The sequence below is a fragment of the Esox lucius genome, chromosome 7 (genome assembly GCF_011004845.1).
Source record: "Esox lucius isolate fEsoLuc1 chromosome 7, fEsoLuc1.pri, whole genome shotgun sequence".
Taxonomy (NCBI): domain Eukaryota; kingdom Metazoa; phylum Chordata; class Actinopteri; order Esociformes; family Esocidae; genus Esox; species Esox lucius.
Window position 1 is genome coordinate 15978618 of NC_047575.1, and position 16925 is coordinate 15995542.

At 40.8% G+C, this 16925-nt stretch overlaps 1 protein-coding gene across 4 annotated transcripts; it reads right to left on the minus strand.

Annotated features, from left to right (window-relative positions):
* Window positions 1–3175: 3175 nt before the first annotated feature.
* apbb1 (amyloid beta (A4) precursor protein-binding, family B, member 1 (Fe65)) lies at window positions 3176–16925 on the minus strand. Of its 4 annotated transcripts, none has more exons than XM_010870377.4 (15): window positions 16777–16925; window positions 15169–15984; window positions 12217–12422; window positions 11294–11356; window positions 11080–11156; window positions 10932–10992; window positions 10663–10809; window positions 10411–10538; window positions 10216–10221; window positions 9692–9806; window positions 8754–8838; window positions 8567–8647; window positions 8019–8134; window positions 7739–7915; window positions 3176–5704 (listed from the first exon to the last, which is right to left on the minus strand). In XM_010870377.4, the coding sequence occupies exons 2-15, from the start codon at window positions 15965–15967 to the stop codon at window positions 5543–5545; spliced, it is 2223 nt and encodes a 740-aa protein (XP_010868679.2). In that variant the 5' UTR covers window positions 15968–15984; window positions 16777–16925; the 3' UTR covers window positions 3176–5542. The 4 variants fall into 4 exon arrangements, with proteins under 4 accessions (XP_010868679.2, XP_010868677.2, XP_010868680.2 ...); XM_010870375.4 differs by having other exon boundaries at window positions 8552–8647; XM_010870378.4 differs by lacking the exon at window positions 10216–10221 and having other exon boundaries at window positions 16777–16924.

The window sequence follows — 16925 nt, forward strand, 5'->3', positions numbered from 1 at the left end:
CCCAGAATATTACTTGTGATTATATTTACCCCTGGCTGTGTATAGCTCATTTAGAATATTAACAGCAAGCAAGAAGGAATGAAAATTGAATAAAAACATGGAAATTATTGTAGGGTTTGTTTTATTGACATACCCTCATACATATTCATGTTTGTAGATTTTTTTTTTTTTCCAATAGTAAAACTGAACCAATCATGAGAAGAATTCTCATTACTGGGTTGATGTTAAAATTTTCTAACAATGTAACATTGGTAAAAGGTAACATCATTTGTCAACCCATTATTACATTAGAAAAAACAGTCTGTGCCAGTGTGCCAATATTTACCTCAAGTTATTGTTTAAAAAACGCACATACAGATTCTTATAAACCCTATACTAATCCATTTTACCAATGGACTGTAATGGATATTTTTATTATTTAACAGGTAAGGACTATTACCCTTTCAGGATCCTTCTTGGTACAGCATGCTGTCTTAGCACAAAATCTCCCTTTTGTCTGGAGTTAAAAATAAACTAATAATTTTCCACAAATACTCTCTCCAAATAGTTGAGTGGGTAAATGGTGGGAGCACAAACATTTTCAATATCTTCCATTATTCCACACTTATCACAAAATTATTTAAGCTTTTTCTTCCTTTAATATTAGGGGTGTACATTGCAAATGTATAGACTAACACAGTCTTTATATTTCCTAGGACAGGTCTAAATTCTAGTGTGGTATTGACCACCATAGATTATTTGAATTTCAAAAGTCCAGATTCAGATGGAACTTGTATCCAATCATTATTGGTCGCTATTCAGTGACCCAGCAGCATTATCTAAAATTGGGTAATCCTCGGCCCTGTGATTCCTTTGGTACTTCCAATGTTTAGTACTTACTATTGTTTTTCTGCCCTGCGAGCCTTGAAATATGATGGTCCAATGGGCGCAATTATGAATTCTGGCAGCAGAAATGGTTGTGCCTGACATGGTAAATAGCAGACATAATTATCAACGAACCCAGGAAAAGTTGTGGCAAACTTTGTTAAAAAGTCTTTGTTATCAGATGAGTCCCAGATCATGACCCAGTCAATGCTGGTGAAAAAGTTCTGCATTTCAGCATCAGCTTCTTTTGATCACTTCCTTAGAGTACATCCCTGGTACTTCGTGAGTTTTTGCATGTAGACAGAAAACAGGAGAATAGATTTGCAACAAAGTTGGGCGAAAGCCTGGAATCCATCTTTGTTTGTAGATCCAGTGTTTATCACCTCTAGTAGTGCAGTAAATATGTTTGGTAAAAATAAGTCAGATTTCAGTAGAATTACTTACTGATTTAGTTTCTGAAAACAACTGACAGCATATTTTTTTTCTAAACTTCATTGGTAGAATTTTTCATTTGTGTTCTTACTATTATTTTTTTGTGTTCCCAGTTTTTCAATTCAGCAGACAATAGCCCAAAAACAACTGTTTGACATTTTATTTTTCCCTGTGACATTGAGATTTCTATACATGTATATATACACACACACGCACATCTCATTATTTTTTATATACTCAAAGAGAAACCCTTTCTTGCAATACAATCATCCGTGGATATTCAGGAAAACAAATTAAAAAAATTATATGCTTACAAACCAAAATGAATCACATCAATTTCGAATGAAAGATATCACTTAATTGTAGGTTTTTGTTAATAATGCTTAATACCTTACATGGAAGAGTAAATCAACTCTGACTAATCAGTTTCACATCAACAACAGGTTGACAAAGAAAAGTTAAGAGTTTACATACTTATTCAATGGCTTTTGACAGCAGACATGACCACTTCCCTAGTGTTGTGGTATATTAGGATCAAAGTCTCTCATTCTCACCAAGTCACTTCCATCTTAAAGTGTTTATTAGTCATTTGTATTGCATCGATTAATAATTCATATTTACTCTTAATGACCTAGTGACAATGTCACTAAATTAGTCAGCATTACAACAAGGAATCAACACAGACAATCAATAGGGTTGCAGTTAGTAGATTGAACATGTCCTTACAGAGCAGAAACACAGTGAAAGCACAACAGAGCTGCCCAATCTGAGAGGATAGGTCAGTCTTTACATACCATCAATGGGTTAGCCAATCTGTGTTCTCCAGCCTGCTGACATCTATACACCGGAGTATTCTCTCTCTCCACACACACGCACGCACCCACACACACACCTTCATAAAGTATTCAGACCTTTCTCCATGTTAAAGAATTAGATTTTGATTAAAACATTTTGTTTTGACAATCTTCACCACAACGTTTCCATAACGACCAAGCAAAACCAAATAGTTTCAAAGTGGTGCCAATTTTAATATTAAAAAACCAACAGATAGGTTTATGTATTCAACCCTTTATGCAATATTTTGTATAAGTGCCTTTGGCACTTGATCACTAGCTTCCAGTCCTCTCAAACATCCCACTACCTGCCTTGCACTGGATTTGGGCACTTCCCTCCACTCCTCCTTGTATATCCTGTCAAGGTCTGTCAGATCGGTTGGGGAGCGCAAGTAAACTGTGATCGTCAACAGGGTTCAAACTCTTAGACTAGGCCACTCGAGGACATTCACAGATGCCCCGACGCCACTCCTACACTGTCTTGTTGCGTGCTTTGGGTCCGTTGTTGTGCTGATTAGCCTGACGTAGCGCTTGCCCTTCAGGCCTAGCGCTTCGATCTGAGCCCTGCAGGCAGCATGTCAAACGCTCTTTCATGCAGGATTGGCTTCCGTCACACTATTTTCCCATTAAAGACCTGATTGACCGAGTGCTGCGATGGTTGTCTTTCAGGCAGGTCCTCCATCCCTACAGAGAAGCTCCGAAGCTCTTTTAGAGTGGCCATTGAGTATGCTTGGCCAGACAACCAGTTCTAGGAAGAGTTGTGATGGTTGTTGGAGCCCACTGTGTCCCTGAAAACGTCTAATGCTTTATCAAAAAAATGAATAATGAGCATCCCCAAATCTATCCCTCCAACACACATCTGAGGTCTACAGAGTTCCTTAGGCTTCATGGCTTGTTATTGCTCCGACATCCATCGTGAACTGTGGGTCCTCATGCAGACAGGTGTGTGCCTTTCTAAGTCACATCTAATTCATAGAATTTTACCACAGGTGGACTTCAAGTTCAGGAGACATTAAAGATGATCAAAGAACACAGGACGCATCTGATCTCAATATGGAGTGTCATGGTAAAGGGTCTGAATACTCAGTGTTTAATATTGATACAATTTAAATAATTTGACACAAATTGCTTTGTCATGGTAGGGTAAGGTCGGTAGGTTGAAAGCAAACAAATATAAAATTAAGTATATAACACAAAATGCGGAGAAAGAGAAGGGATCTGAAATATTCCAAAAGACAAAAGATGTATGTACATATGAAAATAACTTTCTCAGCAAAACAGAATGAAAAGCGGTTGCGCAGTGACAGGCCATTCCTAAAGGTGAGGAAAAGCTTTTAACATGTGAAATGTAGTCACACCCACAGGCACAACATTTGAACACACATGAGGTCACAAAGTAATTCCTAGAAAATGCGGTACAATGCTACAGTATGCATTAAGCATTGTCCGCACAGTGACAGTTTTTAGAGTAGGCAGTAATCATAAAGGAGGGAAACGATAAAGTTAACAGAATAATAAAAAATGGAAACACTGCTGCACCAGTGACCACATAGTGGTAACAACTGAGGCTAACAAAGCATCTCTACCTCAAAATTATTCTACACATTTAGAAAAATAAAATCATTTCATTAAAAAAAGAACCTATTTATAACCAACTGCATTCAAAACCAATGGGAAGACTATGGCCTCACCCCAGTCACATATGGGAGTGTATTTTGAAGTAGTGTTCATATGCAGAGAAAAGCTTATGGGATTTACCTACTTAACACCAACTAGGAAACTGCCACAGACACGTCTAGTTTCTCTTTCACAGTCAAACACTGTCTGTAAGTAAGCAAATCTTTGCATTACAAATGACTTCCAAGATGGAATGTGTCAGGCTTCTTGGCTCCTGTAGTGTTTTCAGACGCTGCTCATGAACAAGACTGCTGTAAAGCCCAGTAGAGGGCAGTCATGAACTGACTGATAAGTACTGGTGTCATGTCTATCACAATGACATCCTTATTCCATCTGCCCTTAGAACCAGTTATTACAAGGCATAAAAGATGTCAGACTGTATCATCCGTTAGAAAGAACTAGGGGGTAGGAATCAGTAGATGTAATAAAAATGCTCAACATGGAGTAGAGGGGAAGAATAAGTAAAACAGTTGACACATTTGTTTAAAACTGCATACGAAAGGTGGCTAGACATGATTTAAAATTAAAATGAGGTTATAATAACTTACATAGAAATGTTAACATAAAAGGTATGACAATGCCAGGTGTATTTCCACACAACTGAAAATGAAGACCATTTAACACACAATTGGATTACATTTGCTTTCAGAAAGCTGCCATCTTCCAACATACCATTGGCATACAGCAGGATCACAGCAGCGTTTTGAACCTTGAGCCATGATCTAAAAGTACATCATCTCCAAAAGGTTTTGTGTTAAACCTTAAGCCATGATATAAAAGTACACCATCTCCAAAAGGTTTTGTGTTAAACCTTGAGCCATGATCTAAAAGTACACCATCTCAAAAAGGTTTTGTGTTAAACCTTTACCATTGCCAAAAGCTCAACTATACATGCTTTACTGCAATTTGCAATACACATAAAAATATAACTTTAAAGATAATGCACTTGCTGGTTTACCAGCACCCTCAGATAGATGCTAAGCTATTTTGAAATGGAAAAGGCATAACAAATGCACTTCACAAACTATAGATTTTAATGCCCCAAATGTTTAGTGTAATATTTGCTGAATATTATGGAGGCTAGCTATCATGTCTTAGTTTTTCCTCTGACACTAATTTAACATAATGGGTGTTATACTGACATTCCATGCCATTGTCTTTCTTAATAATTTACTTTAAGTCTATTTCAATTGTGAAATAAACACTAGAACAAAGCACCTCAAGCAAATGGCATGAGTTCAACATCATTCACAATCACACGCCTTTCATTTTTATGTTTACAAATAATATACTAGATTTATTCTGCATAACAAAAAGAATGTTATGGAACCCCTTTCCTAATCGTAATGTGAACGTTGGTATTTTGGTAAACTAAACCAAGTTTTCTGTCATTCAAACCACCGAGTCCAACAGTTTCCTTTAAACAGTTCACAGATCAAACATAAGTGAAGAAAACGATGGCCTACTAGTCCAACCAAGGTAGATTTGAAGGAAGTGAAAAGCATGGAGCAGCTGTGGGCGGTTCTAGGCCTACTGTTACCCCAGTGCCACAGGCAGCCCACCTGCCCATGACTCTGACATCACATCTAAAAAGGACAACAGGTTTGGAAAAGGGAAGCAGAGTATACCAAAACACCTTGGGGGTCGTGTGTGTGTGTGTGTGTGTGTGTGTGTGGGTGGGGGGGGGTGGGGGTGGCTGTCTGGGCCTGGGAATGGAGGGGGTTAGTTGCCACCTCTCAGGGCGTTTGGGAGCCAGACCTCTTGAAACTACCCAGAAGGCTCTGAACTCCCTTCTTGACACTGGAGCCCACACGACGTGCCACAGAATCAGCAGGCGGGCCTGGCAGGCAGGAGCTGGTACTGGGGGGCCTGGCGTCCAAACATTTCTGATAGCGCAGCTGTCAAAAGTCACACATCATTAGCACAAAATAAAAAACTGAAATAAAGGCTGAATCTCAAATCGCATACTATATAGTATGCCAGATTAGTATGTCACAAATAATTGTACGCTGAAAATAGTATGCCAAAAGTTCCCAGATGGTCTACTATTTCTAGATTTTCGAATTATGTGCATGCTTTTTGGGGTAATATAGACCACAACCCCTTGCACAGTTAAAGAGGAGGGGTTTCCAAGATTCTCTCGTCTTTTCACTTAACAAAATAGTCAGTTATCGTCACCTATATTGATGGTTATCATGAATGAAAGAAAAACTAACGTTGCAGTGCCATGAAATGAAATAGCTTTGGGAGTGTACAGTTTGTCTTCAGTCTCACATGCATTTGCAAAATTTCCATGACTCTTCCAAGTATTAAGATACTAGTAAGCCTATTACTGGCTAATAAACTATTAAAACGGCCAGTGGCAAAAGCCATACAGCCCATAGAAGCTATTTGTGGTGGAAGTAAACTTCTTAAGAAATGGTAGTCAGTTTAACGCAATGATTAATGGTGTCTAGCTAAATATTCAAACTTGGTGTGATGTTAACGGTTGACAAAATAATCGAAGATTGAGACGCAATTTTAGGGTGAGGTAGTATGTCCCAATTACCAGTAAAAGTTTGGACAAGCCTACTTTCCATGTAGAATAATAGGAGACATCAAAACTATGTAATAACATAGGGAATCGTGCACTTTACATTCTTCAACATTTGCCTTGATTCCAACTTTGCACACCGTGCATTCACTTAACCAGCTTCACAGGGTGGTCACCTAGAATGCATTTCTATTAACAGTTGTGCCTTTTTAAAAGTTAATATGCAGAATGTCTTTCCTTCTTAATGCATAGATTATCTTATGGCAAGAACATTTCAAACAAGCAAATAGACATGACAGTCAATTACATTAAGGCATTTAGGTCAGTCAAACTGGAAAATGTTAAAAACTTTGGCAGTTCCACATGTAGTCGCAAAAAACATAAATCGCTATGATAAAACTCTCTTTCACCAAAACCACCACAGGAAAGGAAGACCTAGAGTTACCTCTGCTGTAGAGGATAAGATCATTAGAGTTACCAGCCTCAGAAATCAGCAATTAACTGAACCTCAGATTGCTGTACAGGCTTCACATAGTTCAAGTTACAGACATCTCAAAAAAGATGGTGCGAATCAGGCCTTTATGGCTAAATTGCTGCAAAGAAACAACTTCTCAAGGACAACAAGAACAGACTTGCTTGGACCAAGAACCACATTTTGACAGTGACATCAGACCGGTGGAAATCTGCCCTTTTTTCTGATGACTCCAAATGTGAGATTTTTGGTATCAACTGCCAAGTCTTGGTGAGATGCAGAGTGGATGAACGGAAGATATCCACATGTGTGGTTTCCACAGTGAAGTACGGAGGAGGTGCTGTGATGGTTAGGGGGTTCCTATTTGGTGACACTGATCTATTTAGGCACACTCAACCAGCTAGCCTACCACAGCATTCTGCAGCGATACACCATCCCATCTGGTTTGCTTAGTGGGGTTACCATTTGTTTTACAACAGGACAATGACCCAAACACATCATCAGGCAGTGTAAGGACTATTTGACCAAAGAGTGTTGGTGCTGCCTCAGATAACCTGGCCGCCACAATCACCTGACTTCAACCCAATTGAAGTGGTTTGGCATGAGTTGGACCACACAGAGAAGGAAAAGCAGCCAACAAGCGCTCAGCATATGTAGAAAATCCATAAAGACTACCAGGTAACTACCTCATGAAGCTTGTTGAGAGAAAGCAAAGTGTGTGCAAAGCTGAAGTACACTTCACGTGTCCATTAAGCAGTCAGAAACTAATAGTGATACAATGTTTTAAAATGTGACCATGTCCAGAAACCAAAAGAGAACAGATGACAAAATGAAATAAAAGCATGATCCTCTACACTAGTATATCCAGTACCTATCCGATTCTGTGTATTTTTAGTAAATGGCAGCAATGACCGGCAAACGACTCACCATGCAGGCGGCCTGCACCGCCTCACTGAGGCTGGCGGCGTTGGGCTCACACCAGAACATGTGGCAGATGAAGTCCCCGGGGCCCTCGGCCATGATGAAGGCAAAGGTGTGGACGTCCTTCCCCACGCCCATGAAGGACAGGAACCGCACCCGACACTCAGAGAGAACTTCCTCAGTCTGCAAGGGACACAACAGAACGATTTTCCCAACAGGAATGTAGACGGCAGCAGACCTCCAAGCTGAAGAGTCACTCTGAAAACATGTTTTGGTTTGTGCTTACTTCAGCAGTGATTATGGTAAGTGTGGCTGAAGCCACATTCACAGTAACAGGCATCCACAGGTCCTTCTCTTGGGAATTCATTGCGGTGTCCAGGGCAATATTGACTAGGTCCATACCTAGTCAGGAAAAACAGAAACGCCTAGATTAGCTGCAGATTTGCCTGAAAATCCCCCTACCTAACACTATTTGGAAAAAGGAAGGAATTATCAGAATTTTGTTAATTCATTATTCACAAAATAAAAAATACAAGAGTTACAAGATCTATATGCACAAGTGAGACTTCACACAATAACAAGTGAGCATCAAAGTGCAGAAGAACTTTGAAGAACAGACATTTTGTAGAGTAACTGAATAGATATAAATGTACAGAATGCATTTCATTGCTAGAAACCTTAAGTACATTAAGAAGGACAAGTGAATGTTTCAATACAGGCAGTGGCCTGACGAACACAAGATTACCTGAAACACAATTCACTACAGCACAAGATATACCACCACTACTGCTGAGAAAGAGAAGAAAAGGCATTCCTTACCAAAACGTTCCTTACCTACAGGTTTAGCCACCGGCACGTTACCCAGGTAACGTACCTGGAACCGTTGGACGAGCTCATTCTTTGGTGCAGGGAATTCTGTATAGAGGAGGATGGAGTGAGACACAAAACCTCTGTGGCCTTGTTCAAACAATACAGAGTCCATCTGTTTTAAGTTAATACAGCAAGTGGCTGTTTTTTTTACCCTGAAATGGCATGTCCACCAGTTTAGAGGGGTCTATATTAAGTCTGTTCACAGAGGACCTGGAGGATTTCCTCTGGGCCATTATCTATAGAAAAGGAAAGACAAAATACTTGTTTTGAAAGGGTACATTTGTGGCATCACTGCACACCCAGATATCTAAGGGAAACCTCAGTGGGTCACAAAAAACGTAGAAGAAAACAGTACAGTTCAGATTTATTGTATGGGACAGAGAAAAAAAAATAATATCTATCTATCTCACTAGGGTTCTGGGTTTAAATGAGCTCATTCCATTTACACACAGACAATATTTTCCCTTGACGGACTGACACTGCTAGGGATAGAGAAGATGTACACTAAGTTGACCTATACGGATAACGGCTGGTGAGCATATTAGGTAAATGGATAGGAGTATATCCTATACCTGAATTTACAGTACCGTAAAAGTATGAAAATATACACTCACTACAGCACTTTGCTCTAGATAAGAGTGTCAGCTAAAATACTTGAATTTTAGTGTTAAACATCCAAGAAACAAGCCCTGAAGCACATTCTGAAAGTCATCCGACCAATGAGATGTGACCGAAAGGGGCCATATGTAAGATCTGTACTGTACTAGCAGCATAAATACAATCAGAAATAACCAGAAGACATGTAACCTAAACTAAAATATTTTTGTCTACCAAATTGTTCCAAGTGCCTGAGATATTCCAAAGGTAAACTTCCACACTGGTCCATCTATTAGTTTTCAGTGACTTATATTCTCCTCATATTGGCTTTAGACACAGGCACTACTATCCGCTCCTCCCTGGACTAACTAATTATATTCTGGACACTTGGTAAGAGAAAAGGAGGAAACAAATTGTGTAAATGTTAGAGGCAGGACTCTACACAGTGGCCTTTTAAGTTGACCGTAGAGACTTTGAGGCAGATGGGCTTACCTTAGAGCAGATGTCATGCATGCTGGTGGCAATGTTCTTAGCAGGTGTGTCACACCTGAACACATGGCACTTCAGAACATGTGTCAGTTTGTCTCTCGCAACGTAGGCAAAGTCCCTAAAGTTAGGACAAACAGACAGGAGTCACTAGACACAGAGGCTGATCAGTGAGGGTGACAATGAAACGGACCATAACAAAATCCATCAACGTCGACCAGAGTCTTTGGTCGTATTGTTCAGGATCTACTCAAGAGAACTAAATAATGAAAAACTTGCAAGCATACAATGAAAAAATGTATTCAACATGTACTCGGACTGATAACACTTACTATAGTCAGACTAGTCGTTGGTCTATATATATATTTATACAAGAGATGTGATGTGCGGTCATGGGTGTGGGTGATAAAAATGAAGCATTATGGGATGGGGAATCAAAGTGACGGGTTAATATAAGAACTATGAGAACTACAACTACGGTCTAGGTGACATGACGGAAAATGGCAGAGACGACGGTAACAGTACACTACCTCTCCCTGAGTGCCCGAGTGCAGCAGGTTTAGAGAGAAAACACCACATCAATCAACAGAAAAACAACGCAGGATTTACTAAATAAGCCAACTGGAGCTCATGCTCAAAACAAACCAGAAACATTGCCCAGAGCAAACAGATGTTTGTAGAAATAAAAGGAGACGTAAAGAGAGTTGAAGCAGCAAGGGACTGACCTGCCGTTGTCCCGGCCCACACCCCACACCCGGATGCTGACGATGGGCTGGGTGTGGAGCAGAGTCTGGCCCAATGGATCCATCAGGTTTAAGGTCTCATTCTCCAGAACAAGAAGCATGTCTTTGCCCTGTAGAGAAACCCAGTACATTAATTAACCAGCTAAACATTGTTGTACTAGTATTATCTAGGTTATATTATAGCCCCCCCCCCCCCCCCCCCCCCCCCGGCACGCACACACAGCATTCTCTGACCTCTCCCCAAATCCCAGCTGTGTCGTGTAAGTTGTGTTTGTGGTATGACAGCTGTCTGATGCAGTTGTTTACAGCCACACTGCTCTTCCCCGGAGCCATCTCCTCCTCTGATATCTCCACCCAGCCTAGAGACCGCACTGCAAAAACCTTTTGACAGAAACAAAGACATAAGAGGGAAAGTGATGAACCGCATGTTGAGTGCAGAACGCAAGAACAAAATATGTATTTGGGATGACAATGCAATGCTAGTTGTCTTAGGGGGTACAAACCTTAGCCTCTGGGTCATTTATTAGAGAGTTCATCTTCTCCTTCCCTTCAGATTGCGAGCAGCTGAAAATCCAAGTAACAAAATGATCAGTGAATGGTCATTTACACAAGTCAAGAACTTAAAATGGCTTGGAAGGGGGAAGAACTCACCTGAGGTTGATAGAGGCATAACGCAATGTGGCTCCTTCAAAATCCTTAAGGGTCTGATCAGCCATTGCATCTTCCTCCTGAAGACAAAAAACACAAAAGTAAAAAGTCACATTTCTACATACGTAAATAGTGATGGGTTAATACCAAAACATGAACTCTTTTAGATTCATTCTGCATTGGTGTTGGGTCAGTTTGAAGTAGAGAAGGCACTAACCTTCCAGAACTCTTCATCATTAAATCTGTTGGGACGGGACTGGGTGAGACTACTCCACGTCAACTGGAAATAAAAAGTGAGAAGTGCCAATTGCAAAATTACAAAAAACAAGCTTATTCAAGGTTAACTTTAAGGTCAAGGTAACATTTATTGCAACTGTACTTACTGAAGCTTACAGCTTTAAGTTTAGGTTTCATTTGGCAAGGTGTGATTTCCAAACCCAAGGTATGTGTTTTTTTTTTTACCCTGAGTTGTTCTTGCAATGCAGCTTTTGTAGCTCAGGATGCACTCCATCAACTGACACATTTGGACGATGCTAATAATGCTAATCTCAGACTGGGACAGATTGTTGTGGAAAATTATTCCATGGACCTTCAAGAACAACTCATGGTAAGGGTTATTTCACCCAAATATGAATCTAGGATAAACTATCCCTTTAAGCTCCCTAATTGACAATTATATCTTGCAATTGTTTTGTTAACATATTTTGTTGTGTTACATATTACATTAATAATTGATAACATTTTCTGGTGTTCATGCAGGCAACCTTTTACTTGAGGCTAGTGAAAGTCTGGTAACCGAAGTCTAAGCTTTTTTTTTTTTTATTGGCGATTGGTCAACTTTGGTAGTGACGTGAGTTGCAAATTACGTAAGCATTGAAATTATTTTCTGAAGCCAGTCAAAGTCATGCCATTTTCATCAAGCTTTACGTTTTTATGCACCAATTTATAAACAATGCCAAACAGCAAGTCATAGCTACTTCAAATGAACGAAAACTTACACTGCAACAGGAAAAGACTGACTTCCAATGAGTGGTCAATTTAATGCTTAATTTGGAATTTACAGAGTCGGTAGAGCACGTGGACATTGTGGTCTCCTATGAAATGGGGAGAACCATACCCTCTCTACCCTCTGGCTCTTACCTGTGGCTCTTCGCTGGGAGTGATTGCTGGGGAGGTACTAGACGGTCTCTCTGGGGCGTCTCCCTCCTCGAGGGGAGAGGGGGGATCCCACTGGGTGGTGCCTGTGGGGATGTGCCAGTAGTAGGTACCAGACTCGTCTCTTACCCGCATCCACCCTGAGGGCAGGTCGGAGTCCGTCTCAAAAGCACTGCGGTCCCAGTAAGACTCTGTAGAATGAGGAAATAAGAGATGCCAACAACGTTCCAGAGTGTGAAACTATTTCATCGTATTAGAATTCCCATTCATGGCAAGAAAAAGCACAGATCTTATCCAAATCTTATTCCAAGCCCCTCCATTGTTGAAGGTACAATACCACACTCCACCAGAGACAGTCAACTACTATTGCAACAGGTCTGATCCAACATTATAGTTGAATTTCAAAAGACCAGGGGGACTTTTTCATTCACCGGTATAACACTTATACAGCACAATGCACAAAACCCAAAATGTTCACACACCTCAGGTTGAAAACGCTGATATTTTTAATCTAATTTCCTGCAACCATGATGTGTGTATTTACATCAGAGTGACTGAACAATATCTATTGTGTCCGTTGGGGGTCAAGGCCCCTGGGCATGTGATCTATCCATGACAATAAGGATTTAGACAACTGGTTAGCAGTCTAATTTAACCAGCTGTGTAGCCCAACTTAGCCAGCTGGTCAGGCCAACTGATCTAGCGAACACAGCCAATAGACAATCAACTGGTAATTTCTGACAAGTTATAAATAGCACTCTAACATCCTGGGATTATATACCGTTTTTATTGATATAAAAGCAGCCTGGTGCTCTGTATCTGTAAACACTTTGACTTCGTCCCAATGAGAAATGTGAGGCAAAGGACTTAAATGATATTTCAGGCCAGATTTCCCAGAAGGCAAAAACAGTAAAAAGAAGCTAGCCTACACTTCAAATCTGCACGCCCAGATCAGGATAAGCAATCCTCTGACCCAAGCACAGCTAGGAAACACCATCTACAGCAAAAAATAGAGCCCATACAATCCCTATTGTTTGATTGTATTTCCAAATTCCATGATATCCACTGAATTTTTTGATGATTCTGTTTTTAATATCAACCCTCCACAAAGACAAACTAGGCAGCTGGGACAGCAGGAATTCCATATAAGACAATCCACAAACACCCGACTATATTGATAAATTAAAATTCTGAGGCCATGCCCAACCCTTAACCCGCAAATACATAAAATGTTGTAAAATGCAGTTAAGGGCTGCAGCTATCGATTATTTTGACAATCGATTACGCAATACATAAAATGCTGGATTATTTGAATAACCAAAAGAGAAAAAAAATAATTGACGGTCTATCTGGAGTTGCTTGTTTACATTGAATTAAAATATAAACAACAGTCTTGGACCAACGTTTCATAAGCTGAAATAAAACATCCCAAATATTTGAATATGATTATGTCTGCATAGCCAGTCATGTAAAAACCATAGATTAGGGCATAAAGAACCTGTCAGATGACCTAATTTCTTTTTTTCTGAACTGTAAAAATAAATCCTAGATTTTAATAGTCAAACAAGGCGACTTAGTCGTTGGAGCCCTAAGACAGTGTGAAGCACTAGTTTGACTGACAGATGCATGGGCTGGCAGCTGAAATATAGCTTACTTTGAGAGGCAAACTATGGCCTAGTCCTATAGTACTCAAGAGATGATTCAACCCACCCGCAACCCACATATCCCTAATCAAAACAATGTTTTATGACCCTAAACGTGCCTGCACCTTGGATATAACCGCAGGGCTGTGGGTTATGATGAGTCAACAAGCGCAACACTACTAGGCAGGAAGGCCTGTTCGAGCAGCACTCGGTTTCAGCCACAGCTTCTCTGACTGCAGTGCGTGAGCATATTTTTGGTGGAATATGAGCCTCGGCACACACCGCAACAACATACAAAACCTAAACTCAGCTATTAATGTACATTCAAAGGAATGTTACGTCACGGCAGCAATGTTATGCACTGAATGACAAAGAGATGCACGTGATACTGCCACACAACCACTGAGCAATAACGCACAACTCAAACTGCACAAAGAGCTCAATGTTCTTCTAGATTCGCAGCACTTTCAGAGTAGGCAAAATGTGGTGGTAATTATTATTGTTGGCATTATATTTTTATACACAAAAAATATTTTTTAGTAGGTTGTATTCCATGTTCATATCTGGATTCCCTGATTTCATCCGCATTCTTTACAGAGCAGACATTATAGGGCCCTAATCACAGCCAACAGATTTTTTGTGGGGGAAGCAACAGAATACAAAAACAACAGCATTGTAAAAAAACAAGTAAACAGATACTTCAATCACTACATAGCTAAATAAACACTTGTGTTCCACATTGTAGAAAAGGCCTGCAGGAACACGACCCACACCTCAGACCCTCAGTGTGAGCTGCCTGGGAGGAAACACTGTTCCAAAACTGCCATTACGTTCTTCAGAGTCCAGGAAGAGGTCAGCTAATTAGAACCTAAGTGCTGCCCTGCAGGTACGTAAGCAGTGCTGTAAGGGGACACTCTGATCCAAGCTGGTCGTTTTAGCTCCATGAGAGAAATCACACGTATGGCCTATTATTTCCTGTAAGTCTGACCTAGAACATTCTCAGTTTTATAGGTAGCCACAATAAAATCAAATACATTTTGGTCACGCAAATATACTCTGTTAATACGTAAAAGGAGCCGCCCATTTTAAGACAAAACAACACTTCAATAAAATGCCACGTAGGCTGCGTCTGAGTGCACTGTGGATCGGCCTTTTGAGAGGAGAACCATGGCGCACTACCAAATTTCTAAAATACATTGGTGTGATTCCACTTCTACAACCGTAATGGCAATAGGTTCAAAGCCTGACTGCTCCTAAACAAAAATCAGTGTACAGTTGGTTCCAACCCTCTTACCTGGGTCACCATCTGGTGTGCTGTTGGCTGTGCTGCCCTGAGACAATGACATGCAACTGGAGTCCTCATCACTGGGTGCTGCGTTCCTGCCCTGAAACATCAGACAGGTGTCCTTAACTTCCCCACTGTCATCTCTTCGAGACTCACTCGTACTCTGGGTCTCAGAAGAGTCTGTGTCCCTCTCTCCACCTGTTGGAAGTCGTAGAGACTCTTCCTCATCCCCGTCCTCTTCTTTCTCTTCTTCCTGTACTTCCTTCCCATGAGGTGCCTCTGAGGTGTCAATCAGCAGAGGCTCATTCAGGTCAGAGCAAAGGGACCTCAGGGTCTTAGAAGTGGGGTTCTGCTCCCCGTCCTCCTGCTGGTCCATCACTAAAGAGTTCTGGTTGGGGTTTCCATCCGGGCTCTCATTGTGATTCAGATCTTGGTCAGAATGTCTATTCTGGTCCTGCTGCCTTTCTGCAACCTTGCGCAGTTGATTCTGACCCTCCTTGAGCCATTTGGCATTAGTCCCTATGCCGTGCTGGCCCTGCTCATTCTCTTGGTTCCGGACCCTCTCTTCCTCTCTCTGCTGACTAGAGGCATCCTCATCAACTCCATTGCCTCCAATCGTGCCATTGAGGAGATCAAAAGGTGTGGATGTGGCATAGTTGTGGCGCTTCTTGATGGAGGGTGCCGCTTTGGCCTTCTTGCTCAGGTCAGAATCAAGCAGAGCACTATGTGGGGACCGAAGGTCAAGTGTCAGTGAGGATGCTAGGCAGGTGTTTTCATTTGCCAGGTCGGAGGTCTTCTCCACAGACATGGCAGAGTGCTGAGGCACTGTTAAGATGAAACAGGAACAGAAAAGAGTAACAGGAAATCACTCCCAGATAGTTGTTATGGGTACGTTAACGCCTAAATGGGGGTGTTTACTTAAATCACAGCATACACACTATGCTGTAGACTGAAAAACACTCAATTTATCAGTGTTCAATTGGTCTTCAACATCTCATTTGAGGCTCATCTGACTGCTAAAATGTAAACTAACGGAAGCAGGAATGTGATTGCAAACCGTTAGCTAGCTTGTACTAGCCAACGCTTGTCATGCACTGTGATTTCAGTTAGCTAAGTAGCTAGGTAGCTAGACAGCATGAGAAGTTCGTGAATGCACACCGCGGGTTTGACGCTATTGAACAGTAACTTATTGTAAGCAAGTCTGACGCTAAAGTTACAATGCACATTGAAAATATATCCACTTAATATAACCGAACTAGGTTAACCAGCTAACAGAAAATTCGTAACCAGATACTGTAGTTTACTGTACCAACACGCTCCCAAAAAGACAATCACATGAATACATATTTAGCTAGCTAATACAGTTTCTAGTAGGCTATTTAATGCTAGATAACTAGTCAGTCAAATAGTTCACAAGCCGTAAAATGCACCATTTTAATTAGCTAGTTCGAGCGAATGCTTGCCATCTACAGTACAGTAGTACTACTACTACCCAGCGGTGCACAGTCAACGCCGCGTTAGCAAACACAGCGTAGCTAGTATGACTCTCGTAGCACCATTATTCTCAATATAAACATTTTCAGCGTACCCGAGACACGTAATGACAATATAACTTACCGTTAATAGTATTTTCCAATCAAATTTTTCCCACCACCTTTATTTCAGTGTTAAATTAATACATGCAATGACTAGCAACATTGGAGACGTATTGAAAAGAAATCTCAGCAGCAAAAATACGTCACTCGTGCACGTCATTCCGCATAAAA

Excerpts from the sequence above, each read along its gene's own strand:
- apbb1 (XM_010870375.4), bottom strand. The coding sequence starts at position 15,967 with ATGTCTGTGGAGAAGACCTCCGACCTGGCAAATGAAAACACCTGCCTA. Across the intron at positions 10,993-11,079 it reads TATGCCTCTATCAACCTCAG|CTGCTCGCAATCTGAAGGGA; the intron begins GTGAGTTCTTCC and ends TTGGATTTTCAG. Across the intron at positions 10,539-10,662 it reads CAGCTGGGATTTGGGGAGAG|GGCAAAGACATGCTTCTTGT; the intron begins GTCAGAGAATGC and ends GTTTCTCTACAG.